General features: G+C 41.3%; 1 protein-coding gene across 1 annotated transcript; it reads right to left on the bottom strand.

The window, feature by feature from the left end:
- Nucleotides 1-7,433: 7,433 nt before the first annotated feature.
- Nucleotides 7,434-8,685, bottom strand: LOC147886469 (uncharacterized). The gene has a single exon (XM_087395847.1). The coding sequence runs from the start codon at nt 8,362-8,364 to the stop codon at nt 7,789-7,791; it is 576 nt and encodes a 191-aa protein (XP_087251973.1). The 5' UTR covers nt 8,365-8,685; the 3' UTR covers nt 7,434-7,788.
- Nucleotides 8,686-27,101: the final 18,416 nt, after the last annotated feature.

The following is a 27,101-nucleotide window of genomic DNA, read 5'->3' as shown; positions in this document are numbered from 1 at the left end:
TCACAGTGACCAGCCAAGGAAGTGCCCATACCATAGGTGATGCCATAATCAAGAGTGCCCTTCACATACTTGAGCACCCGTCTCCCGGGGCTTATTGTAGAACCTGCTCAAAACGCCAACAGCAAAACTGATGTCTGGTCTGGTGTTGCACAGATAGATGAGACTATCGACCAACTTCCTGTTCCTCCCAATGTCTGCTGGTGGTGAGGCATCCTCCATAGACAACCTCGCATTTACCTCCATAGGTGTAGCTATCTCCTTGCATTCGGACATACCAAATGCCTTCAAGATCTCCCTTGCATATTTTTGCTCAGAGATGAAGATCTTGCCTGGCTCTTGCCAGACCTTAATCCCCAAATAGTAGTGCATCAAGCCTAAGTCTGTGTCTTCTCAAATTCTGTGCTCAATGCCTTTCTAGTCTGTTGGATCATGTCTTCATAGTCACCTGTAATAAGGAGATCATCCAATATAGAACAATAATAGCAATTTTTCCACCTTTCCTGTACACATACAAGTTAGCATCTGAGGCACATCTTTTGAAGTACAATCCAGGAGCTGCTTGAGTGACACTTGCAGATGGCTCGTGCTTTGCATTGCTCTCACAAGGAGTAGCTTGGAGTGATTCCATGAGAGAAAGAGGGACAAGGGAGATGAGAGAAGAGAGGGAGAAGGGGAGGAGAAAAGGATAATGAATGGGGATGGAGTGGCAAACACAAAGGCACTACCAAGGAAACAAGGTGGAAGAGAAGAGGGAGCTTGTATTCCAAACTTGTGCATCCAACAATCCAGACCAAAGTAAACCACTTGGCCTTTTATAAATTCACCTTTTGAAGGGAGGGTCAACCCTATTCCTTTTATACCACTTGCTTTCCTCATTCTTTTACAATCAACTTGGGCCTATTGGCTCCAAGGCACAATCCTAGCTCTATGGACTTGCCACTATCCATCAAATGACATTACTAACCAAGGGTGGCATATTGTTAACCAATCGGTTAACAAAATTGCATGCAATCTTGGTCCAAATTTGAGCCGTGAATTATTCACCTCCCACCCATCCATATAGTCATGAAGGAGCCACTACAGTTGGCTGCTATAATTAACCACACTCTGCCTAATTATATGCATGTCAAATTATTTTGGGAAAAATGACTTATGGTTAGCTACCTTAGACAAGCTCTGTGGTGGCCCTAACCACCGCAGTGGTCTTCAGCCTAATTAAGCCTCCGCTATTCTATTTCATTACCATTTCCGACTCCTTTCAATATTTCATCTTCACTGTTTCGTCTAATTTCTCCTTTGTCATTTTCAACCCCCTTTACCGTTACCTCTCGACCTTTCTATGTTGTGCTCTAGCTGCAACTTCTATCCCCTCCCAAACGTGTCATCTTGCTCCTCCATCTATGCACAGTGCAAGAGCATCTCACACAAGTTGTCCTCCCCCTCTACATAGTGCGAGAGCTTCTCATAGAATCTTTCCTCCCCCAGTCTTGAAATCCTTATATGTGAGAGCTTCTTACACAATCGTTCCTACCCTAATCTTGAAATCGTGACATATGAGAGCTCCTCACACAGTCTTCGAAAGCTCAATTTGGATTCTCTCTCCAACCTCACCAAGTTGAGAGATGAACTGAACGTAGAGGAGGGACACATTGTATGTCAAAGTCAAAAGATTACATCAGTGAAAGCATGATTAAAAAGGCGCTAGGCATTCCTAGAGGCAATTTGCAAGCACAATTCTTGGAGAAGTTGTGAAAGAGATCATATATTTAAGATTTATTCCTGAACACTCAGATTAGTGCAAATGGCGGAGTTAAGGTTTAGAGCTTGCCAACTAATGCTCAGGATGCATTGAAAATGAACAAGGCAACACTTTCTTGAACAAGAGGAGCCGTGAAGTTCTTGCATGTTCAAGAAATAGTTGAGTAATTAAGCAGACGTATGGTCTCTTTCTCAAAGCAATCTCCAAGAGTGTGATGACTAACATAAAGAATTGCAAGGATGGCAAATCAAAAGTATCATATCAGTCAATAGGAGTTGCTATGCAACTGATGGGGACTTCCCTAAAATCATTTTTTGAGCAATACGATAGGAAGATGAATTTTGTACATATGAAAGCTGCCGATGCAACAAAGACAACACGATGTGAAAGAATGCTCAGGGAGGGTGCAAAAGCCAAGGTGGAGGAAGAAGAAGCAAAGGCCTTGTATGAATGAGAGCACGATGAGGCCACTAAAAAAATAGCTGAGATGGAAAGTTACAGAAGAAAAGAAGTAAAGCAGTGCATCAAGCTGTTGTATCAACACCTTGATTATGCTAGAATGGATAGGTGATGGAAAAAGTTCTTGAAGATTAGAGAGCCGGCCTACAGAATACAAAAATGCATTGAATATCGATAAATGTGAAATGATAGCGCAATTGAAAAGGGAGAATACAAAAACCAAAGCATTGATGCAAGAGCTACGAGAGAGCTTGAAGTCAAGGAAGGATGTAGATTGGACAAAGAGCAGCCACGGTGGACAAGACAAAGGGAATGTACAATTTTGGCAACATATGTATAATTCCTTGAAATTGGATTACACTAGGGCTCTACACAAGCTTGCCATGGCTCTTGAAAGTTTTGAAAAGTAGTTCTCCGTCTTGACTAAAACCCAACATAGAGTAGATATCTTCGAAGAGGCCTATGAAGAAGCTGTTAAACAATTTCACTAGGCTCAATAGCACCTAATAGAATCTGATAGAGCTATTGCAATGAGTGAGTAGTAAGTAAAGGTGTTGTAGGTGAACCTCTGTATCCTCAAGACAAGTCGGGAAGGAATCAAGAAATAGCTTGCTCATGCACAAGCTCAGGTAAGAAGTGCGCCATCTGCCATCTACACATCATAGATGAGTGGATGATTGGATGGCGCCAATGCGGCCACACTCAGCATGTGTTTTGACTTGGGGTATTTGTGGATACAAACTTAATTTTCAAAGAACCTAATTGCAAAATGCCACTGCCCACATCATGGAGACATCAATTGTGCCATTCTTGTTGTTAGCGACAGAGGGGAGGACCAGCAGCTGTGGAGAAGGGGAGGTGGAGGACCAGCAAGTGGAGCAGGCGTGAGGGCGAAGGGGCAAGCAGGCGTGGAGAAGGGGGGAGGAGAAGCAAGGGCAGAGGTGGAAAGGGAAAGGGAGGAAGAGGGAGCAAGAGAGGGGAGAGGAGGGAGGAGGAGAGAGGGAGGGGGGATGAGACCAATCGAAGTTCTCAAAGAAATTCAAGTCATCTCTCACCTCTATATTTAATATCAGGACCCATGCTTAATTTTGTGATTTTTCATGATGCATTCACCACTTCTCATGTCATAATTTTAGGGTTTGGGACAAGCTTTTGTTCTGCTATCCTTCATCTGTTGACATGTAATGCATTAAAGGCTTGGTGTGAAATGAAAGGAATGGTCAAAATTTAGGACAATGGACCCAATTTGTACCAAAATGCTAAGACAAGCCCAAAATTAGTCCAACGCTTTTAATATTTATCTCCTAGATTTGGCTGTTTCTAACTTCAGCCCTTGCCTTTCATATTTCCTGAAGTGCGATTTGCCACCTTTCTCCCAATGTGTTCCATGTGCCCACACTGTCCTACAGCATTCCTATGCTCCAACTGGGACTATTTCATAAAATCAGCCTCTGAGACCTTGCTTAAAGTGACCTCACAGGTTCTCCACGTCCCACAGTTGCCACAATTTGATGTCCTTGAGACAGCCTATCTACTGGATTTGCACCTGAAGACCCTCATCATAGCCTGCTGCCTAAAGATTGCCACCTTGAAATGGAAGTTGCAATTGTATGTGCTCAAGATAGGGGGTTCAGTACACTTGCTGCAAATATGTATCGCTCCTGGCCCACAATTGAAGACACTTACATTTGGGAAAAAACCGACGACTAGACTAAGCTAGGGATGATACATCTCTTACAACTTATTCCAAATATTTTACTCAGAGGTTACATATTATGAACATATGACAACAATATGTCAGACGATTGAGTCGCTTGCTACAGCCCAACAGAACAGACATTAGGGAGAGATCACACAGCGCCACTTCAAATACCAACTCACTCTGTTGAATGCATATATAGACAGAAACACTCCTGGTATGGAGAGAGTACACTCATGTACAATCAAAACAATCTCAGATATAGAAGTCAAATCCAAGCACAAAAGCTGCCAAATCTGTACCACACCTGCAGAAAACATACACTGAGATAGGGCACCAAACTAGGCTCTGCTTGCTGAACCACCTGCTCTAGATGACCTCTAGATCACCGTGTGCCTCATACACTTCAGTAACAGCTCTAGTTTGAATTCTTCACACTGCACACCTAGGTAAGTATCAGGGGGTGCCCAATATAGGTGACCGAAGGGGGCCCTATTATAGACTAGGATGTCTTCCAGTCTCACTAACCAGACTGTTGATCTGACCGACCAGATCCCAGCCTCATCCGAGGTGTCCACAAACAGGGCCGACCCACATTTCTGGGAGTGTCAAGTTCGCCATTGCAAAATGAACAATGCCTCATTTGAATGATCTGGGAGGGTAGCATATCCCTTTTTAATGCCTATCATAGTGGCAAAGAAGATAAACTCAAATTACATAAGGCCTAAATATGCAGTGGCCTCCCCATACACATCCTCAAGAGAGAGCCAGGATTGCAATCCCGAAAGTAAGGTCCCACAGAATGGTTTGTAAGATAAGGGATCCAAGGACTAGAGAAGTTTGCACAAACTGCCCAGACATTATACAGGAAGGTTTAAACAGGGAAAAAGATGAGTAGATAGGACGTGATGATGCGTCCTCTTACTGGCAAAATCACCAATTGTGAATACAAAGACTAGATGACATGGGAGGACTATGCTTGCAACTTATAGGGTGCCAAATCAGCAAGACATCAGCCTCTCCAAGCGGTCTCAAGTCTTCTCTTTTCCACAGAGGAAATAATCAAAGCAGTGATAAAAAACTCAAGACTGGAGGGCTAGAGAGCATGGGAATTCTGAAAGCAAAATCGATCATGCATGGCTGCATCATGTACTGCACTCAAACCATTTCAAGCAGGCAGTTCACATGGGTTTCCCCTAGCATGCCAAAACTATACTCATTCAGCATCTACACAAAGCAAGGGATCATATGAACCCATCCAATATTGAGCATACCACGGTTAGGTTGGTGGAGACAGCCCTGGTAGTTTTCCTCTATGTGTTTGCAGCCACCAATTGAAGGCCGACAGGATAGGCATGTTTGGATATGACCATTCCATGTTCGACTGCATCTCACCCTTTGTGACCTGGCAACATTAACAGAAGCTCTGTTGTGGCTTTGTGGCTTAAAAAGGGCCCGATTCTGTGCAGCAAGAAATTCTTATGCACCATCTAGAGAGCTTTGGGATCCCACAGAAATGCATTTACACAGTCATGGCTTTATATAACCATATAGGAGTCCATGTTTCGTCGCCAGCAGGACTGTCCAAGCCAAGGTCCACCAGACTGAAACAAGGATTGCCTCTATCACCCCAAGAGTTTAGGGTAAACATTTATACAGAACAAAGACATCAGTGATGCGACACTAAGGGATGGGATCCACACTGACAAGGACTTTGGTGCACATCTACTCCTGAAGGTTTGCAAGGAGACTTGGATGCAATCCAACACCAACTCTCTGTGAACTTGTCCAGAACAAAGTACTGGTTTCAACACAAGATTAAAAGGTTTCTCCTCATGAGTGTGGACTTCCAGGGCCCCGACATAGCATTAAAGGAACCATCCCTCTGTTAAGTGGATCTACATATACATATAATGTTCACACAGGGATAAGAAACATCCCTCTCTCTTTCTTACACACATCTGGCCAAAATACGAGATCAGCTTAGAACATAAAAGTGCGGGTTGCTTTCTCAGTTAGAGGTCCTAAAGTTTTGACAACCCCAAAATGGGGCAGCAAACAGAAAAACCACGCTATATAGGGTTCATCGCATTCAAAACCGTTTTCTGTTTCACCTTGTTTACTCCTTGGCTCCCTCATGTAGAATCTTGAATGAGAACACTTATGGCTGGGCATTTTGAATCCGTCTGCAAGGAAAGTGGAGACATTGATTGAATAAACAGTATAACTAAACCTACAGCAGCCAATAACTACCAAAAAAGATGCTTTACATTTCATACACATAATATAAGTGAATATAAACAAAGCTCACTATAAGTAAGTCCACCATTTCATTAGCTTTATGTAACCGCACCAAACATTGGTCAGCTAAAAAAATACTGTAATCCAAGGAGTACATCCATTTAGTTGAGAATTACCTGTTGGGAAGGGTGTGCCTCTTACGGCAGTATCTTCCAATTCTCATCTCTGCCCCAAATATTGTCCATAATATAAGTGAATATAAACAAAGCTCACTATAAGTAAGTCCACCATTCATTTAGCTTTATGTAAACGCATCAAACATTGGTCAGCTAAAAAAATAAAGTAATCAAAGGAGTACATCCATTTAGTTGAGACTTCCATCCGCCCCTCTTCCCTCCATAGTCACATGAAAACCCGTTTCGTCCTCTTCGAAACCTCAAAACGCGAAACAAACAAAACGTTTCGAAATAGGACAAAACGCTCTCAACAAAACCTTTGTTTCACCCAAATCAAAATAAACGTTTTTGCCCTGTTTTTTCTAGAATCCAAGGTGTTTATGTTTTGAATTTCCTTTTAGTATCTTGACTTATATTTCTCTTTGTTCACTCTAACTTAAATATAACATTTGTCCTTATAAGGGTATATATTAAGTATCAATTCGAAACCTATCCGTTTCATTTGACAGCACGAAACGAAACAAAACCTGGCAAAACAGCGAAACAGATGAAACGTTTCTTGTGACTATGCTCCCCTCCACTCTCCTCTCTGCCCCCCCCTCCCTCAACTCTCCCTGCCTCTTATTGAGAAGCTTCAGGATCTTCGCAAAGCTTCCTGCTTACAATTTCTTTAATCGATTTCCATAATCGTCTTAGGTTAATAGGCAAGCTCAGGTTAATCCACCCATCCCGCTCCCCCCCCCCCCCCAACAACAAAGAAAAAAAAAAAAAGAAATTAATTAATAGGAGGCTTTTCTATAGCCCGGGGGGGGGGGCTATTTCCCTGATTTGTGAACTGCTGCATTAAACGTCAGTCTGGCTCCGATCTGACTCAATTCTTTGTATCTCAACGATAATAAATCACAAAGGAACCTTCACATGCAGAAGTACAATCGACTTAGGTACGCTTCTAAATCCATCAGCTGTCTTAAAACAGAACGTCATTAAAAGTCTTCAGATCAAATCTATCGCACAGAACGACCAGCAACCAAAAAGCAGCCAGGGTAAACAAGACAGATATTAGACATTGTTGGCTTCGAATTCTGTGATGGATGTTTTATTAGAGATGAATCCCAGAACAAATGCCACCGTATGCCAGGAAGCCTGCAACCCCAGGAGAATTGAAGGGGATTAGTTTAACACCACCATTTAATTGTGGTGCTTACTCAGCTGCCTGTTCAGTTACACAAAGAGATGCTTGGTCGGCGCAAATAACCAACGGATCGGGCCTGTTTGCTTAACAGAACCTGGCAAATTTCTTGGTAGCTACAAAATTTTCCCGATGATACTTCTTGGAAGCTGCTAATATAACCTTGTACTTTGGACCGTCTGTTTTGTAGAACGATCTCAACTTTTAGCAAAAATTATTTTGGAAAGTCCCTTACATGTGAAGAGACAGGCAACCTGTATTATCCTCACCTTAAATTCATCACAATCCTTCCACTTTCCTCTCCGAGGATTTGACCCAAGCCAAACCCAACACTGAAGCAACTCTTCTCATATTCATCTTCCCCCTCGGTAGGCTCAGAAAAACTACCATACACGTATTCAGGAACGTATCCTTCTCCTTCGTGAAACACCATGATGTGACCATGCCATTCCCATGTCCGATAATCAGAAGTTCGAGCATCATCATCCGTACACGTAACACAAATATGGTAATCTTCGATCGTCACAGCTGTGCCAGAGTTTGGCTTTAAGAGATACGAATGTCCACGGTTGATGATGTCAATGATTAAATCCTCCAGAGCGGACTCTAACTGAGCAACAGAGGAATCAGTAACGAAATTTTCGCAGCTATACTCATCCACACTGCTATTACCGACAGGTAGTCGCAAATGTAGCTGCTCCAGCTCTTGGCTGAGAGACAGGCTGTCTTTCTCATCGGGAGTCTGTGAAGCAGGATCTGATCCAGAGGACTCGGAACGCCGAGAAATCCGGTCGGATGGACGTCGAGATGCGCTGAGAGGCTTGCAGCCGGTTCTCGCCATGAATGGTGACTGAGGGAGGCGCTAGGGATTGCAGAGGCATAAGACACAGCGCAAGCGATCCAAGCGTCACAGAAGGGAAACGCTCAAGAGCGGGGGAGAAGCCAAGAAGCTAAAGAGAAACGGAAAAAGAATTGTATACTTGAAGCATGGCAAGAAATCCATGTAAAGGAAGCCGATAATCGCAGAAACGGGAAGAAAGATGGACGGAAAAGTAGAGCAAGACGATTCAGAAGAAGAAATTCAGAAAAAGGAGATGAAGAAGATGAACGCCATAGCTAATCTTACAAGCCATGAAGAAGAAGACCGCCATAGCTAATCTTGCAAGCCATGAATGAATCAGAAGAAGAAGATGATGAAAATTATGAAGCTCTTCTTTATATACTTCACAGAATTGTTGGTTTTTTAAATTAATTCCTATTCCCTATTCAATTCTTCTCTAAATTCTATTACTCATTTTTTTATTGAAAAGGGTGACTCCTTTTTTTTAATTGACATTTTTTTATTGAAAAGGGTCCCTTCTGTGCTCACATGGCTCTCTTTCTCTCCTCATCAGTCTCCCCATCCCCTCGTTGAGACATTTGTGTGACCCTGGCACCTGCTCACCAACCGCTCTCTACCACGACAAGCAGCTGCCATATTATCTTCACATACGCATGCCTGGTACCCCTCGGTGATCATCCATGATTGCTTCTGTGTTCATCGTTCATTCCGCCCCATTAGTCTCTACGTGTATCAAGACTAGTGGTCTTTGGATTTGTCTCTCTCGTACATCGTTGTGATGATTCAAGGTTGCTTCTATATTCAACCACAGGCAGAGTTCATTCCCCACCCCATCAGTCTCTGCATCTGCGCGTCGAAACACGTGACTCACCATGATAGGCCCTGCTCATCGATCCACCCCTAGATATTTCCATCCTACGCATTGTCTTCACGTATGTCTCTCTAGTAAACCATTGTGATAATTCACTAGTGCTTTTGTATTCAACCACATGTACGATTCATGTGGGTGGAATGGCTAGATTCTTGTGCCGTGATTGGCTATTAACGTGCTCACCTACATGTCAAGTAAGAGCTGAGGTGTGTTGCTTTTCAGAACATGATCACATTATGGCAACCATCATTTTGGAATCTCTTTTGGAAGATGGTTGAGAACATGATGGCGGACCTCATCCCAAGGAGGCCCTATTGGGATTGCAAAGACCAATTCTAGCTAATTTAGCCAAGTAAATCTCAAAGCATGTAAAATGATTGGAAAAGATCAAAAGAGATTATGTAGCTCTCATCTCCTCGATTGTGAGGAGAAAGCATGTGATGCCACGTGCTCTCACATAAGTTATAACTCTCTTTCAAAGAATGGAATAGAACTTATTGGTCCCTACTCTAGACAAGAATAGAACCTACGATTCCCAACTCTACGGAAAAATAGTAGGTACTCTAAATATTGCATTGGTATATTTGCACAAATATTACAAAAGTAATTTTTTGTGAAACTCTCTGTCCTAAGAAAAAACCTTTCCCTTGAACATGGATGTAGACTCTACAAAACTACTACTTGCTCATTGTATTATCAAAACCACCCTTTAGTATAACAAGTATCACAAGCAATTGTACCAATGGGCCAAGCTTGATGCATCAAACATAAAAATAAGAAACTTTCCCCAAGGCATCCTTCAACTAGCCATGAATAGGTGGTGTGATCAACTCACTCTTTAAGATCAAGCCTCATGTCCTTATCACGTCAAAAAAATAAAAGGACAATGGATAAAGTTGTCCCATCAACCTGTAAGTTGTTGGCTACCATGATGCTCTCTTATTGGTATGGCCATGCAAACATTATGGAAGCACATGAGTGCTTGTCAATTTAAATTTCTCCAATGGAGTGCCATATTTATGGCGAAAGAAGAGCATCTAAGAAAGGCCATTTACAAATATCAATATATAATTACTTTAACCATATCTATTTCAAATCAAATAGTATGTGTTGTACCTGGATTTGAAGAAGTATCTATTAGACTCTCCATTTGAGACATTCTATGACCATAGTATCTAATAATGCATTACATTGATCAAGGTAGGTGATGCTTTAAGATGAGGCTTTTGTATGCCTCACCATGAACTAGTATGATATGTACGGAGTGCACCTCTCCCTACAAATCATGCATGAGGGCAGCATGATCTATAAAGCCTTGAATCCTATTAACTCATCATCTCTTAATGAAGAGTATGAAGCTAGTAATGGAGGGGATAATGTGGTCCTTTCCTCTAACAATTTCACACATGTGAGGATGTATTATTTCTACTATACATAAGTATTAGTACTCCTTTCCATTATAATGTCCCTGTTTGCTCTTGGAATGCGAGGTAAACATCCACGCCCATACATTATAGAATAGTTGATATGATTTATATTTTTCTAAATATTATTGTGTATCTCTTTAAATATTTTTATATAGATATTTTATACTTACATATTTTTACATGATATATTTTGCATCAATAAATTTACATAGTAATTATTATATTAGTATTATTTTAGATAACGATAATTATATATACATATTTCATATTAATAACGTTTTCATAATTTTGCATGATAGTTTTACTTAGAAATCGTACTTCTAAGGTACTATCTACACAAGAGGTTGGGAGAGAATTCATTTTTTTCAAGTTTAAGAAAATTTTCAAAAAGTGCTAACCAAAGATGTTTGAAGGTATTGTGTACACAAGAGGTTGGGAGAGAATTGTAGCATAAACGAAAGCTTTTTGACATTGTTGAAACCTTAAGGTAATTATCTTCCACACACAAAGTGACCACTTAATCAATTGGAGAAGAAGAGCACAATCACACCATGAAAGCGACAGCAAACTGGGTACAATCTCCCCCCCCTAGATGAGTGGCTCACGCTTCCTCATCTAGAGTATTTATGATATTTCATAAAAGCCCCAAGGAGCCAAAATTATCCCTCTCTTCCAAAATGAGGGATTTGCTTTACATAGCCATTTGAGGGCCCAAAAATGAATTATGTCCACTACAAAATATATTGCTTAAACTTGCAATAATAAAACAAATACAAAATTGGCCCATGGCCATATATAATGTGCTGTGTGACACCTCGATCGGTACCCTCACACTAACTCCAATCCTTGCTATGAGTTCAATCACCTATACTCAAGCCACCAATTACATTAGTTATTAACAATCAATTGAACGAATCACCGAATCAACCGATCCCAACATAACCGCGCTCAAAGCACAATAATCAAGCACAACACCAATAACACTAGCGACATCAGTATTAACATGGAATCACCCACAATACCAACCATCTAGCATGGCAAAATACAAGCTAGTCAGGCATCCCCAACTAACCACACAAAGTATCCACTAGGACCCCCGCCGCGTCCGGTGCACTCCTATGGAGAACTTTGCCATAGTCACACTTGACTAAAATAATAATGTCCAAAGCAAGATATATCAGAAATATATAATTTCCATAACATCCCTCTTGCTTGGTTTGCAACTGACCTCAAATGCGTGTTTGATTATAGGAACTAATGAGGTCTGGAAAAGTTCGAAAGAACCGCTCAGGCATCCACTGAGCATCATCTCTCGAATGATTCTTAAATTTGAGCAAGTATTTAATATAGACATTTCCTTTTGGGGTCGAGGTCTGTTGATGATCAATAATGCATTCGAGTTCTAGAATTTCTTCTTCATCAACAATCAATGGAGCCTCTTCATAGACTAGATGAATAGGTAAGGGTCCTTTGAAGGGCTTTAAGAGGCTGATATGGAAAGCATTATGTATTTTCCAATTATCAGGTAATTCAAGCCTATAAGCTAGATCATTGATTTTCTGAATCACCTTGAATGGTCCATAAAAACGTGGGGACATCTTGATTACTGGCCATTTCTCAACACTCTTCAATCTTCTTTTCTCAATCCGAAGTACATAATCACCTTCTTTAAAAAGCATGGGTTTCCGTTTTTTATTAGCTTGTTTTGTGTACTTCTCTTGAGCGATTGCAATGGCTTCTCGAACCTCTTTGAGAATATTTTGATAGTCATGGGTAAATGCATCTACTGCCTCCACTCTATGGGTCAATCGTGTGATAGGAATCGGTAAAACCTTTCCATAGATAATTTCAAAGGGGGCTCTTCCAATTGCAGAATGAGGAGTGTTATTATAAGCAAACTGCAAGAGATGAATGTATTTGTCCCAAGTCTTTGGTTGACTTCTCGCATAAGCTCTTATTATATCCAGAATAGTAATATTTGTAACTTCAGTTTGTCCATTCAATTCTGGATGAAAAGCTGATGAGAAATCTAACTTAGTGCCTAGATTATGAAAATAGTGCAGTCCAGAAATTACTGCAAAGCTTCGAATCTCGATCAGACACTATAATCTTTGGCAAGCCATGATGAACAAAGATATGCTTAATGAATAAATGTGCAACTTGTTGAGCCGTTAAAGTCTTCTTGCATGGGATGAAATAAGCTTGCTTACTAAAGCGATCTACTATCGTCCATACCATATCATTTTGATTCGCTGTAGTAGGAAAACCTGTTATGAAATCCATGGATATTTCTTCCCAAGGTTGCGTAGGAATGGGCAAAGGCATTAGCAATCCTGGGGTCTTTCCTTTGTAGCTCTTGATCTTCTGGCAAGTGATGCATTCGGCTACAAACTTAGCCACATCTTTTCTTATAGTAGGCTAATGAAATTCCCTTGCTATCACTTGTAATGTGGCAGTCACTTCCCTATGTCCCATATATGGTCGTTGGTACATTTTCTCCATTACAATTTGTTTAAAGGGTCGAGTGATGCATAATTTCTTTTGATAAAAGAGGTATCCATCATGGCATGAATAGTCCAACGTAGGATTCCAATTATTATCCTCTAATTTGTTCCATATATCGAAAAAGTCTGGATCCCCTTGATAAGAATTCTTCATACCTTCAAAAGGCTGGGTCTGTACACAGCAGTGATGTGATTAATACTTGGCTTTCTGCTAAGAGCATCAGCAACTACATTTTCTTTTCTAGGTTGATATTGAATCATGGGCTGAAAACTTTGTATAAATGATGCCCACTTGATGTGCCTATCGGATATAAGTGGCCGAGTCAACAAATGCTTGATACTTTGCTGATCGGTTTTGATAAGAAACTCAGCTCCCATCAAATAGTGTTTCCACATTCGTAAGGCATGCATGACAGTGGTTAATTCTTTATCATATGTGCTATAATTGCATTCCGTTGGTTTTAATTTTCAGCTCTCATATGCTATTGGATGACTATCTTGCATAAGTACGACTCCAATTCCATATCCACTAGCATCGGTTACAACTACAAAGAATGGTCTAAAGAAATCGGGTAGTTGCAACACAGGGGCTTGTGTAAGAGCTTCTTTCAAAGATGTAAAAGATTTATCTTGATGCTCAGTCCATAGGTCTGTCAATGGATGTGCACTGTATGCGAAATTCTTGACGAACTTTCTATAAAAGCTACACAATCCCAAGAATGATCTTAATTCATGTATATCTCGAGGTTTAGGCCATGTGATGATGCACTCAATCTTCTTTGGATCTACTCAAATCCCATCGGCGGATACAATGTGACCCAAATAGTCTATCTGATCTTGGAAGAAACTGCTCTTTTCAGGATTTATGTACTATTGATTTTCTTTCAAGAGTGAAAAGACTAGCTTCAGATGTTCCTTATGCTCCTCAACATCTTTGCTAAACACCAGAATATCATCAAAAAATACTACCACACAATCTTGGTGTTTAAGAAAGATTTGGTTCATCATTCTACTAAAAGTAGCTAGAGCATTAGTTAGCCCAAAAGGCATAACTAGGAACTCATAATGTCCCGTTTGAGTTCTAAAGGCAGTCTTGTATATATCCTCTTCTACCATACGAACTTGATGATAGCCGGATTTGAAATCTATCTTACTGAAAACCTTGGCCCCTTTCAATTTGTCCAAAAGATCATCAATCCTAGGGATTGGATATTTGTTCTTCACTGTGATTTTGTTTAGTGCATGATAGTCTATGCACATTCAATAGGTTCCATTTTTCTTTTTGACTAATAAGACAGGTGCTCCATAAGGAGAACTGCTGGGTCTTATCAATCCTCTCTCAATTATTTCCTCCACTGGCTTTTGAATTTCCTTTTGCTCTAGCTGGTTGACTCTATACGGAGCTTTGCAAGGTGGAGTATTGCCTGGTAGGATTTCTATCCTATGATCTTCAGGTCGAGAACATGGTAGTCCAAGTGGTAAATCCTCTAAGAAACAATCAAAAAATTGAGAAAGAAACTTTTGGTGTGTAGGCTTAGTGTTTGGCTAACTAGCCATTACCATATTCACCAAAATCAGATATGTCTTCTCACGTTTTCTAATTCCTCTTTTGGCTTGTGTGTGGTTGAGTAAAGGACTGATCTCAGGTTTCATTGAACTTTTTTGACATATTTCTTGTTTTTCCTTCTCAATCCACATTTGATGATAATCGTAATCTATCTTAGGATTATATTGATGCCTCCATGGCATTCCTAAGATGATATCCACTCCCTGTAGGGGTGCCACTAGGAAGTGTTAAATATCAATGCTCCACTCTCGTGTAACTACGTGAGAACCAACTAACTCTACTTGTAAGCCCCCCATATGAGGAGAAGGCATTTGAGTAGCTAGGTTATCCAATAGGTCTTGGTTTGGACACCAGATGGGGGCCATGTGTGGCCTGATGGCTGGACGGCTTCAGATAGAGTTGGCACACTACCAACTAGGCTACATGCAAGTGTGGGAAGGCATCCCATGACTAACCGCACTGAGGGTAGACGGAGCATTTCCCGGGGCAGCCCACTCTTGGGTTGCGGGGCCCGTTTGGAGCCCCAGATGATCTCAGATGGCTCTGGGCCAAACGGAGACTATAGGTTAGTTGCTCTATTCTGTGCCATGGTTCTAACGTGTGGTCAGTGGCCTATTTCGGGACCGACCTCCAGTCGGCCGTTTTGGGCCGATGGGGTCGGTCTCCCAATTGAGTCTAACTAATTACAACTGGTGGCTATATAAGAGCAAGCCCGTGAAGCCCATATTCATCACTGGCTACAGCAACCCTTATTCCTACACGAATCAGATGTGGATTCAGAATCTGGAGACTCAATTCGCGAACGAGAAACTATCTGAGTATGAAATGGCAGAGAAGTTCATCACCAGGGTGAAGAAGCTACGCGATCAGATGACTGCGATTGGCATCACCATCACCAGTAAGAATCTAGCATGAAGGTGCATACGGATTCTCCCACCAAAGTACGACGGTCTTGTTACGGCGCTGAATACGTAGAACAGAAATCCGCCCCTCAACTTTGAGGATTTCAGCGCAATGCTTCTGGAGGAGGAGATGCATCAAAAGATAAGGACTCTGGAGAAGATTCGGCTTTCTCAGCTGGATCAAAGAAAGGTAAGGGTAAGGACTCTGGTAACCCATCTTCTTTTGATGATAAAAAGAGAAAGAAGAAGATCAAGTGCTTCTATTGCAACAAGGCAGGGCACAAGCAAAATGAGTACCGGAAGAAGATTGCGGATGAGAAGAACGGAGTAAGAAAGAGTCCAGCAACAGCACGCAGGCAGTACCAGTAGAGCTATTCATAGCAATTGAGGAGATTTGCACGAAGGCAGTTCATGTACCTGCAGATGAACCTTGGATTATTGATAGTGGTACATCGCGCCACATGACCAGTTGGAAGGATTGGTATATCTCTCTACATCCGGTAGGGAATGACATCCTGGTAGCAGTCGGCAATGATGCAAAATTTCCAGCAAAAGGAAAAGGTACAATTGCTCTCAAGTCAGATGGAGTTGTAAAATAGTTGTCCGATGTTCTTTATGTGCCAGATATCAAGAGGAACTTGTTGTCCGTTTCTGCGATCACGGATCGGGACCTCAAAGTTCACTTCGATAAGAATGGCACACAAATTTTGGATCTTCAAGGGAAGGTAATTCGTAAAGGTACACGGCGCAACATCTACGAACTCTCAACTTTTAGTGCTCGAGCCGATGTGAGCTATGGCATGAGAGGTTTGGTCATCTAAAACTTAGTTCTTTAAAGGAGATGCATAAAAGTGGAATGATTGTAGACCTACCAGAAATTACAGATCTGCTTGATGTATGTGAAGCTTGCATGATGGGGGCAAGCAGCATCGGTAGCCCTTTCCTAAAGAGGCCAACAGGGCAAAGGCTCCTCTAGAGCTCGTTCACACGGACCTCTGTAGAAAGATGGAGACGGAAGCTTTGGGTGGTTCCTACTACTTCATAACGCTGATCGACGACTACAGTAGAAGGATATGGATATACTTCCTGAAGACTAAAGATGAGGCTTTTAGTAAGTTCAAAGAATGGCATGTAATGGTCGAGAAAGAAATGGGTAGGAAGGTGAAGAAGTTGAGATCAGACAGAGGTGGTGAGTTCACATCAAGTGAATTCAAAAGTTACTGCAAAAGTCACAGGATCAAGAGGCAAAAACCCCCGCCACATACATCACAGCAAAATGGAGTTACAGAGCGCAAGATGCGCGTCATCTACAAAATGGATAGGAGTATGATGAAAGGGAAAGATTTGCCAAAGACTTTTTGGGCTGAAGCATGTAACACGATAGTTTACATTCTGAATCGTAGCTACACAAAGGCTGTGAATGGGATGACTCCACTTCAGGCCTTTTCTGGTAAGAAACCTTCAGCTGCACATTTTAGAGTTTTTGGATGTGACTGTTTTGTGCATGTCCTTGATGCTAACAGGACCAAATGGGAACCGAAGAGCCAAAAGTGTATTTTCTTGGGCTACAGTGAAGAGGCGAAGGGTTACCGTCTCTATAATCTTGTTACCAAGAAGGTAATAGTAAGTCGCGATGTGGTCTTCTCAGAACAGCCGCATCAATTGCAGGAGGATGCTTCCTTCCCAGGCAACCAGGACTAGGATATCCATCCAGTACAACCACCAACAGTAGACCAAACTCCCACAACGGTGCTTGGGAGGATTCAAGATAAAGAAGAGGAAGAAGAGCCTGCAGAACCACAATGGCAACGGCAATTCCCGAAGTGGGTAAAGCAGCTTTTGGACGGCAGAGAACCTCCAGCCATTGACGAGGAACCATCCGAACACCGCCGGTCCAAGAGATTAGAGGAGTAAAGAAGGGCGCAGGAACACTTGGTCAACTACGCTTTGATGATAGAGGTGATCCATGCTGAAGAAGCCAAGTGTCTTGAAGAGGCACAGGGTGATGATAGGTGGATGGAGGCTATGCAGTTGGAGTATGGCTCCATAATGAAGAACAACACTTGGGACCTTGTGGATCGACCACCAAAACGCAAGGTAATAGGCACCAAGTGGGTGCACAAGACCAAGTACAAGTCCGACGGCATGTTGGATAGGTACAAGGCTCGGCTCATGGCAAAAGGATTCGCACAGGTACATGGTTTTGATTATCAGGATACTTTTGCTCCCACAACTCGACTAACCACAATTCGTAGTGTTTTGGCTTTAGTAGCACATGAAAGTTGGCATGTGTTTCAGATGGATGTAAAATCCACCTTTCTAAATGGAGATCTCAAGGAGGAGGTATATGTGGAACAACCACCAGGTTTTGTGATCCCCAGTTTAGAAGGTAAAGTTTGTAAACTGAAGAAGGCACTTTACAGGCTAAAACAGGCCCCACGAGCATGGTACCAACGGATTGATGCCTACTTTCAGCAAAATGGGTTTAGGAGGAGCCCATTTGATGCAAATTTGTATATCTATAGAGAAGGAGGCAGGTGTATGATCATGGTCCTTTATGTGGATGACCTTGTCATAACAGGGAACCATGAGGAGAAGATCTCACAGACAAAGCAGTTGTTAGGAAGAGAGTTTGAAATGACAGACCTCGGACTATAGACCTCGGACTGATGCATTTCTGTTTGGGGATTGAAGTTTGGCAAGAGCCAAAACAGATCATCTCACAGTTGAAGTATGCTGGAGAGATACTGAGGGCATTTGGCATGGCTGAGTGCAAGACAGTTGGCACCCCTATGGATGTTGACGTGAAGCTCTCAAATGAGGATTCATCACCATTGGTGGACGAAGCGAAGTACAGAAGGCTTGTGGGAAGTTTGATTTACTTGTGCAACACACGGCCAGACATCAGTTTTGCGACTGGTGTACTAAGCAGGTTTTCCAATAAGCCCCGGGAGAACCATTGGAGGGCAAGGATGCGGGTGTTGAAATACATCAAAGGCACACTTGCTTATGGCATCACCTATACCAAGGGCAACATCTTGACCAGATTCTGTGATTCAGATTGGGCAGGAGACGTGGACAGTAGGAGATCAGTGACAAGTTACTGTTTCTCACTTGGATCTGGAGCTGTGTCATGGGTCAACAAGAAGCAACCTACAGTTGCTCTTTCCTCTACCGAGGTTGAGTACAAATCAGCATGTCTTGCTTCTTGTGAGGTAGTGTGGTTGAGGAGGATTTTAGGGACATGGGTGCAGTGCAGAACAAGCCTACGCAGTTATCATGTGACAATCAGAGTTGCATGGCAATTGCCAAGAACCCAGTGCATCACGCTCGCACAAGACACATTGAGATTCAATATCACTCTGTACGCGAGCTCATCATGGATGGAGAGGTTGACTTGGTGTACTATCCAACTACAGAGAATGTTGCGGACATCTTCACGAAGGCTCTTGGAAGAGACTTACTAGAGAGGCATCTTCATTGACTTGGCATTGGGCCGAAAAAGTAGTTCACTTACGGGTGGACATTGAGGGGGGTGTTAGATATCAATGCTCCACTCTCGTGTAACTACGCGAGAACTAGCCAACTCTACTTGTAAGCCCCCATATGAGGAGAAGGCATTTGAGTAGCTAGGTTATCCGGTAGGTCTTGGTTTGGACACCAGATGGGGGCCATGTGTGGCCTGATGGCTGGACGGCTTCAGATAGAGTTGGCACATTGCCAACTAGGCTACATGCAAGTGCGGGAAGGCATCCCATGACTGACCGCACTGAGGGTAGATGGAGCATTACACGAGGCAACCCACTCTCGGGTTGCAGGGCCCGTTTGGATCCCGTTTGGATCCTGAGATGATCCCGGATGGCTCTGGGCCAAACGGAGACCATAGGTTAGTTGCTCTTATTCTGTGCCACGATTCTAACGTGTGGTTGGTGGCCTATTTTGGGACTGACCTCCAGTCGGCCTATTTCGGGACCTATTTTGGGCCAACTGGGTTGGTCTCCCAATTGGGTCTAACCGACTACGACTTGTGGCTATATAAGAGCAAGTCCCATATTCATCACTGGCTATAGCAACCCTGATTCCTTAGCATCTAGCCTCCATCCTCTACTGTTTCCAGCATGCCATCGAAGCTTCTCACAAAGGAGTGCATTGCTGGGAGGCAACGCCATCTATTGTATCAGTTTTACAGTAATCAAATTATTGATTCTCCATACTATCTGCTTTTCTCTCTTGCATACGAGATCCTGTTATCTGTTGAGGACAGACATTGTAATATTTTCTTATAGGAAGTCTCGTCTATCCTTGTAGGGTTTGATTGAAATTTCAAGATTCTTGACTTCTCTAGTGCAATTCTACTTTGTTTTGGTAAAAGCAGCTTTGACCTTATAGTTAGATGGGAGAGACTCTAGGTTTAGTTTTGCTAAGGCTCTTTCCAAAATGAAATCATGTGTACTACCATCGTCATGCAGAATAACAACCTCTTTGCCATTAATAAAACCTTTCATCTTTAGCTCAGCATGATAATTATACTTACCTCCTTCTTGCTTGGCTGCTTCGTCGTCAATCATGTGTACTTTTGCCATCAGGGTCTGCTTTCTTTCAAGACACTTAGTGGCTATGTGTCCCTCCTTGTTGCACTTGAAACACCTTATTTCTTTCTTTGGAAAATTTCCATCTTTCGGCTTCGAGGAAGAATCTGTCTTCTGTGGGACAAAACCATTTTTAGATTTAAAGAAAGGCTTTTTATCAAATCTCTTTTTCTTATGGAAAGGTACTTGCTGTTCCAAATCTTTCCCTTCCTTTGGGATCCCATTCTTCCTCTCACAATTCATTGCAAGAGAAATCGCAGAGTTCAGGGAGTGAGGATGAAACATGTTAATATTGGCTTTCAACTTAGATTTTAGACCTGCCACATACTTCCTGCGTTGATCTCGCTCATTAACTTTCTCTAAAGACTGTAATTGATCAACGTTTGCCAAAATCTATCAGTATATGTGGAGATCATTTCCTTATCAAACTGCCTGAAAGTATCCCATTGTTGTCTAGCTTTTGCTTTGAAATGTGAGGGAAGAAAATATCTCTTGATGAGCTTTTGAAAAGACATCCAAGATTTTGGTCGCCTTTTACTATGCTTAGTGATGTTCCACCAAAGTGCACCACTCTCTACTAAGTGATTTGCACCACTCTCTACCAAAGGCTGGCACGGGTCATGGAGGGCTGGAGGCGATGGGTTGAACTTTTTGACGCCCAAGGTAGAGAGGAAAGTAAATCTTGTCCTTTGTTGCAGTCCACAGGAGGCTAAGACGCATGTAGTGGGAGTATCTCTCAGGCGACGCGACTGTTTATTGCATGCGTAGGTCTACAAACAGGCGAGTAGTTTCTAAAGGAAAGATGGGCGTGCTATCACCCTGTACACGCAGATTGACGCCATGGTTACCGACAGTGCAAATACCTTAATGGGAGCCTAAACTCTGGAGGCAGTGGAGTCTCAACTGCGCAATCCGCAATGGTAGTTAATTGCTCTGTCAAGGCACAATGATCACGGTTGATGGCACAAACGATGGTGTTGATATTTTTAAAAGCTTCTCTCTAGGTGGTGCACAGAGAACTTGTTTCTCATGAACTGTGTACGTTTTTTTTTAAATTTTAACGTGCCACTTTTCACACGTCCTTAATTCCTTGAATCTCTTTGCACAATTCAAGAGAAAGCTTCCCCTCTCAAAACTTAGAGCGTACCAAAGCTTTGATACACTGAAACCTTAAGGTAATTATCTTCCACACACAAAGTGACCACTTAATCAATTGGAGAAGAAGAGCACAATCACACCATGAAAGCGACAGTAGACTAGGTACAATCTCCCCCCCTAGATGAGTGGCTCACACTTCTTCATCTAGAGTATTTATGATATTTCATAAAAGCACCAAGGAGCCAAAATTATCCCTCTCTTCCAAAATGAGGGATCATTTGCTTTACATAGCCACCTTAGGGCCCAAAAATGAATTATGTCCACTATAAACTATATTGCTCAAACTTGCAATAATAAAACAAATACAAAATTGGCCCATGGCCATATATATTGCGCTGTGCGACACCTCGATCGGTACCCTCGCACTAAATCCAATCCTTGCTATGAGTTCCATCACCTGTACTCAAGCCACCAATTACATTACTTATTAACAATCGATTGAACGAATCACCGAATCAACCGATCCCAACATAACCGTGCTCAAAGCACAATAATCAAGTACAACATCAATAACACTAGTGACATCAGTATTAACATGGAATCACCCACAATACCGACCATCTAGCATGGCAAAACACAAGCTAGTCAGGCGTCCCCAACTAACCACACAAAGTATCCACTAGGACCCCCGTCGTGTTCGGTGCGCTCCTATGGAGCACTTTGCCATAGTCACACTTGACTAAAATAATATTGTCCAAAGCAAGATATATTAGAAATATATAATTTCCATAACAATTGTTGCATACACAAGAGGTTGGGAGACAATTGAATTTTTTGGAAAAATTGTAAAATTTTTCAAAAATCACAAAGATAAGATTTTTGAAGTTATTGCTTAAGTAAGAGGTTGGAAAAGAATTGAAATTTTCAAAATATCTTGGAAATTTTAAAAAAGAGCAAACAAAAGCTTTTTGAAGTTGTTGAGTATGGAAGGTTGAGAGAGAGTTAACTTTTTTGAAAATCTAACAAATTTTGAAAAAGCACAAACAAAACCTTTTGTCGTTGTTGCGTATGTAATAGGTGGAAAGGCAATTTTCCAATTGCTACATTTTGACAATTTTGCCAAATCAAGCCATAGGTGGAGATGATGAGTGAACTATAATGATGGAAAAATGAAGTCTGGATGAAGGGTGGAGTGAAGTTTATGCTACTTATATCCTTAGCCTTAGCCTAGAAATTTGCCATAAACTCACCTATCCCTTATAATCCCCACTCCCTCCACATTCTCGCATTCTCCGACGAGTTTCTCGCATTTTCTTCTTTCCAAATCTTTCCTCCTCCTACATAATCCTTCCTCCTCCTCCTCCTCCTCCTCCTCCTCCCTCCCTCCCTCCCCTCCCCCCCCCCTCTCTCTCTCTCTCTCTCTTCGGTCGCAAAGGTGGGATGTCATCGTGAGGGCAAGCTGGGGGGCTCCAGAGGAGGGGGAGGGAATCAACCCCCAGTTATCCCCCCTGACCTATTGCACGTGCAACATGTTTTTTTTTGGGAGAGAGGGGAGGAGGGGGGAGAGTGGTGGGAAAGGGATTAAGCCATGTGGCCCTCTTTTTGTGTGCCCAATAGGTGGCCTAATCCCCCTTCCCCCACTCCTCTCCTCTCTCACCCATGTCACTTCTCCCCAGTCCCCTACCCGCCCGCCCCTACTTTCTTAATTTAATTTTGTTTTGTTCAAATAATAATTTTAATTTGGTTTTTTAAAAATTAAATTCCAAAATGTAAATTCAAATCTAAATATAAAAATAAATCAAGTTTAGTTTAAATTCAAATTCAAAGTATTCTTTTTTAAACATTTAATTTTCTTTTAGTTTAAATTTAAATGTGAATCTAAATTTAATTTAATTATTCAAAAAGTTTTATAATACGACTTCAAAGAAAAAATAAATCTCCTTTTTGTGAGCACTTTTCACTTTTGCTTTTCATCATCTAAACCCCCTATCACCTCTTAATCTCATTGTTGTCCTCCTCCTCCTTTAAGTCTCCCCTCATTGCCACCCTCCCATCACATGCCACCCTCCCCTCCCTTGCCTTAATAATTAGAGAGAAATCTAGAATTTTAATTTTAATTTAAACGTTTATTTTGTCTAAAATAGGAAGAAAATTACAGTTTAATATTTCCTTTTTTTTGAAAAATGGTAGGACATGTCAAAATTTTAAATATTTAATTCATTTAAAAATATAATTGTTTTATAATTTTATAACATAGCCTTTTTTTTAAATTATTGGTTTGAACCGTCCCCTCCTTTTTGCCTCCTCATCTCATTGTCCCTCCTTTTGACTTTTCCCCTCACCACTATCCTCCTCCTTCCAGCATCCCCTCATTGCTACTCTCCTCCCCTCATTGTCTCCCTCCCCTCCCTCAATCCAATAATTAGAGTAAAATTTGAAATTTAAATGTTAAAATTTCATAAATATAACTTTTTGGAAAAACAAAGTGAAGGATTTGATTCCTTTTTTTGGTGCGAATTATATTTAGAGCTAGGGTAGTTATTCCACTTACATTAGTCAGTAGTTATGCAGGGATTGCCAACTTGAAAAAACGTAGGTAGTTAGGCACCCTTTTTTAAGGTACTTAGGCACCCGCTTGTGTAGGGTCTAGATGAATTGAGTTCTAATGTAGCTAAATGCAAATTTGTAAGAAATCATGGCAATATACAAAGTTGGAAAGGTCATAGAGAAATATATTGATCATGGTTGGTACCTTTTGGAGCAAAATTCAACGTGTTTTTAAGTGATCATGTCAGAGAATGTCTCAAGCCCAAAATATAGTGTCAAGAAAATAGACAATAACAAGGCTAGATGTTCAAGAAGATGGGTTTCATGCAAGTTGTGTTCGAAAACATGAATAATCAAGATGTACTATAAGTTACATACTAGCAACAAGAAGTACTTCTTGAAGGGTATAATGTTAAAACACATGTTGTAATATTGTAAGAGTTGGAAGTGTGACTAGAACCTTAAGGAGATAAGGGGATAAGACATCGAGATGTGTGAGTGTGCAAGAAATTATGTTAATGAAGAAGAAATGAAGCAAGGACAATGAACATGGATCAATAGAAAAAATGCAAGTTCCTTGTGCCTCACACACACACACACACACACACACACACACACACAGAGGCACATTAAATTAACTTTCACACACACGCACACACACACAAGCACTTTCACACTTTCACACACACGCACACACACACGCACATTAAATTTATCTCACTTTCACACACACGCACACACACACAGGCACATTAAATTAACTTAATGTTTTTCTCATTTTCACACACACACACACACACACATTTCAGTCACTTTTACACTTATTTATACACACACACACACACACACACAAACCCCCTAACCCCTCTCCATACACACACATTTTAGCTTTTTCCATTTTTAAAATTTTTTAAATTAATCATCATTTAGAGCTTCGACCCTACTACCATTGGCTTACACATTCCCCCCTTTTTTCTTTAAATATTTCCACTCTCCACACCTTTAAATTTTATAGAACATCTTAATATTTCTTTAATTGAGCACTCTTTTAGGTGTAAGTGCATGTTTCTTTAATTTGTCACTTTTCTTTGATTTTTCTTTAATTTTTCTTTAATTAGGCACTCTTTTAAGTGTGGGTACATGTAAGTTTCTTTAATTTGTCACTTTTTTCAATATTTTTACGTGTTAGCATCTTATTGGCACTCTAGCACACTCCCAAGTGAACTTTAACCCCCTTTACCAACTCTAATGTGATCAATAATGTGGTCTAACTATTTAATAGCTTCCCTTTGTTAAATTATATATATATATATATATAGTTTGTACCTCAATTTCTATACACAATCTAATTAATTAATTTGTTTATTACTTAGTTATTAATTCTTTCTATTTATAGTTCTTTCTCTATATATTGCTCTATTCTTTTCTCATGCTTTATCGTTACTTATTTCAACCTTAATTTTTTATCATTTTATATTTGTTTATGCAGTTCTCTTGAGTTTTTTGACTTTAACTTATGATGTGCTTTTTAGGTGTATTATCTTTTACCCCCTCCCTTATCTTGACCTAGCATATATCTCCATGTGATAAATTCAATAGTGTTCTATGTCCACTCTATGGTAAGTTTACAACACTCGTTAAGCTCTTGCTATCTTATGCTTGAGCTAGTATCTAACCCCGTTTTTTAATCCTCTATAATTGGTTCTCTAATATGGCTCCCTTGTGTCATTTTACTATTGACAAGGGTTACCCTAAAACATACCAAAAAGCCCCCTAACATTACATGACTATGTACCTCTAAACCAACCCCCCCTCCCTCTTCCTCATCCCCAAGACACATACTCATAATTAATAGCCTTTACACATGCGCTTGCTCACCGCCCATGCTTGACTATCTAGCCCACTGCCTCTTCTTGGCCACCGCCCCACTTTCACTCGTCATTTGCTTGGCACCAAGCTCACTTTCTTACATTGTTTTTGCCCCTCTACTTCTTCTCCCTCATTGATCTCATAGTAGCTCCTCTCTCACCTCTCCTTACTCCTTCATTGCTGCACTTAACCCCTTTTCCATCCGCATCAACTATTTGCTCGGGCGTTCCTCCCCAACTACACTTAGCCTATGCCCTTCCTCATCGTCCCTTTGCATTAGCTCATTTCTCTCTAGCTCCAACTCTGCCAAGCTTTATCACTCCCCTTGGGTTGCTTCTACTCTACTCTCTTTTACCTACTTAGACTGTGTGTGCCCTCATCCCTGATGGATTTGAACAACACCCTTGATTGATAGATTTGATGCAAAACTCGTACTTATGCCATTGAGGGACTACGACCTTCTCCCAAGCCACTGCCTTCTTGTTGTTCTTGTTGGCTTATCAGATTATCACTGTGAGAGTTTCCCTTACCTAGCATACGCGCAAAGTATAGTCCCGCACGCAACCCTTTGACTGCTATTGCGTGCTCTTTTGGTTGGCAACCCTTTGACTGTAGTTGTGCCTTTTGGTTGGGTGCAAGCAAGCTTTTGCTAGTCACTTCTTCTGCTGGTGCTAGCTCTTTCTTCTTGCTCTCTTGTTTACCATTTTATCTTTTCCCTAAACCTTTACCTAGTTATTGTCTTCATTTCTTAAACTCCGTGCTTTGCATGGGTACGTAGTTTGTTGTTTTGGGCTTAGCCCTCATTTATTCTATGCTTGGTAGCGTAGCGTGGTGCTTCTATTTATTCGCTTCCTATTCTTTAGTCCGTTGATCACATAGCCTCTTACATTTCTTCAAAGTTTTACCTTTTATGTTTAGACACCATTCACATAAAGAAAGAGCTATGAGCTCATACCTACAGATCGGGTGATTGCGCTGACTTGTTATGACTTTTAGCCCAATTAGATTGTCTCTGCGATGCATTTATTGTTAGAATTATTGATATATTCTAGGCAGTGACCAATGTAATGCCAATAAGTGTGTTAGGGGCACTTTTCCCTCTTTTAGAGGTTTTTCCCCCTAACCACAGTTAGGTCACTAACTACAATTAGTGAATAGGATATGGTTTTGTCACATAGACAAAACCTTCTCTCTCTTGTACTTTGCTTACTTCTTCTATTGCATACTTACATTCAGCTCTTACTCTTGCTCTCATTTCAGTCGTCTGTTCATTTCCTTCATCTAGTATCAAAGCCACAAGCTCCTGTTCTTGCCTACTGCTCACACCCGAACCATCTCATTTGGGGTCATGCAACCCAGAGCT

This window comes from Dipteris shenzhenensis, chromosome 24, assembly GCF_047967505.1.
Source record: "Dipteris shenzhenensis isolate YYH24624 ecotype China chromosome 24, Dip_SZ_1.0, whole genome shotgun sequence".
NCBI classification, from domain to species: Eukaryota; Viridiplantae; Streptophyta; class Polypodiopsida; order Gleicheniales; family Dipteridaceae; genus Dipteris; species Dipteris shenzhenensis.
The sequence above is the reverse complement of the archived record's forward strand: the minus strand, read 5'-3'. Positions and strand labels throughout refer to the sequence as shown.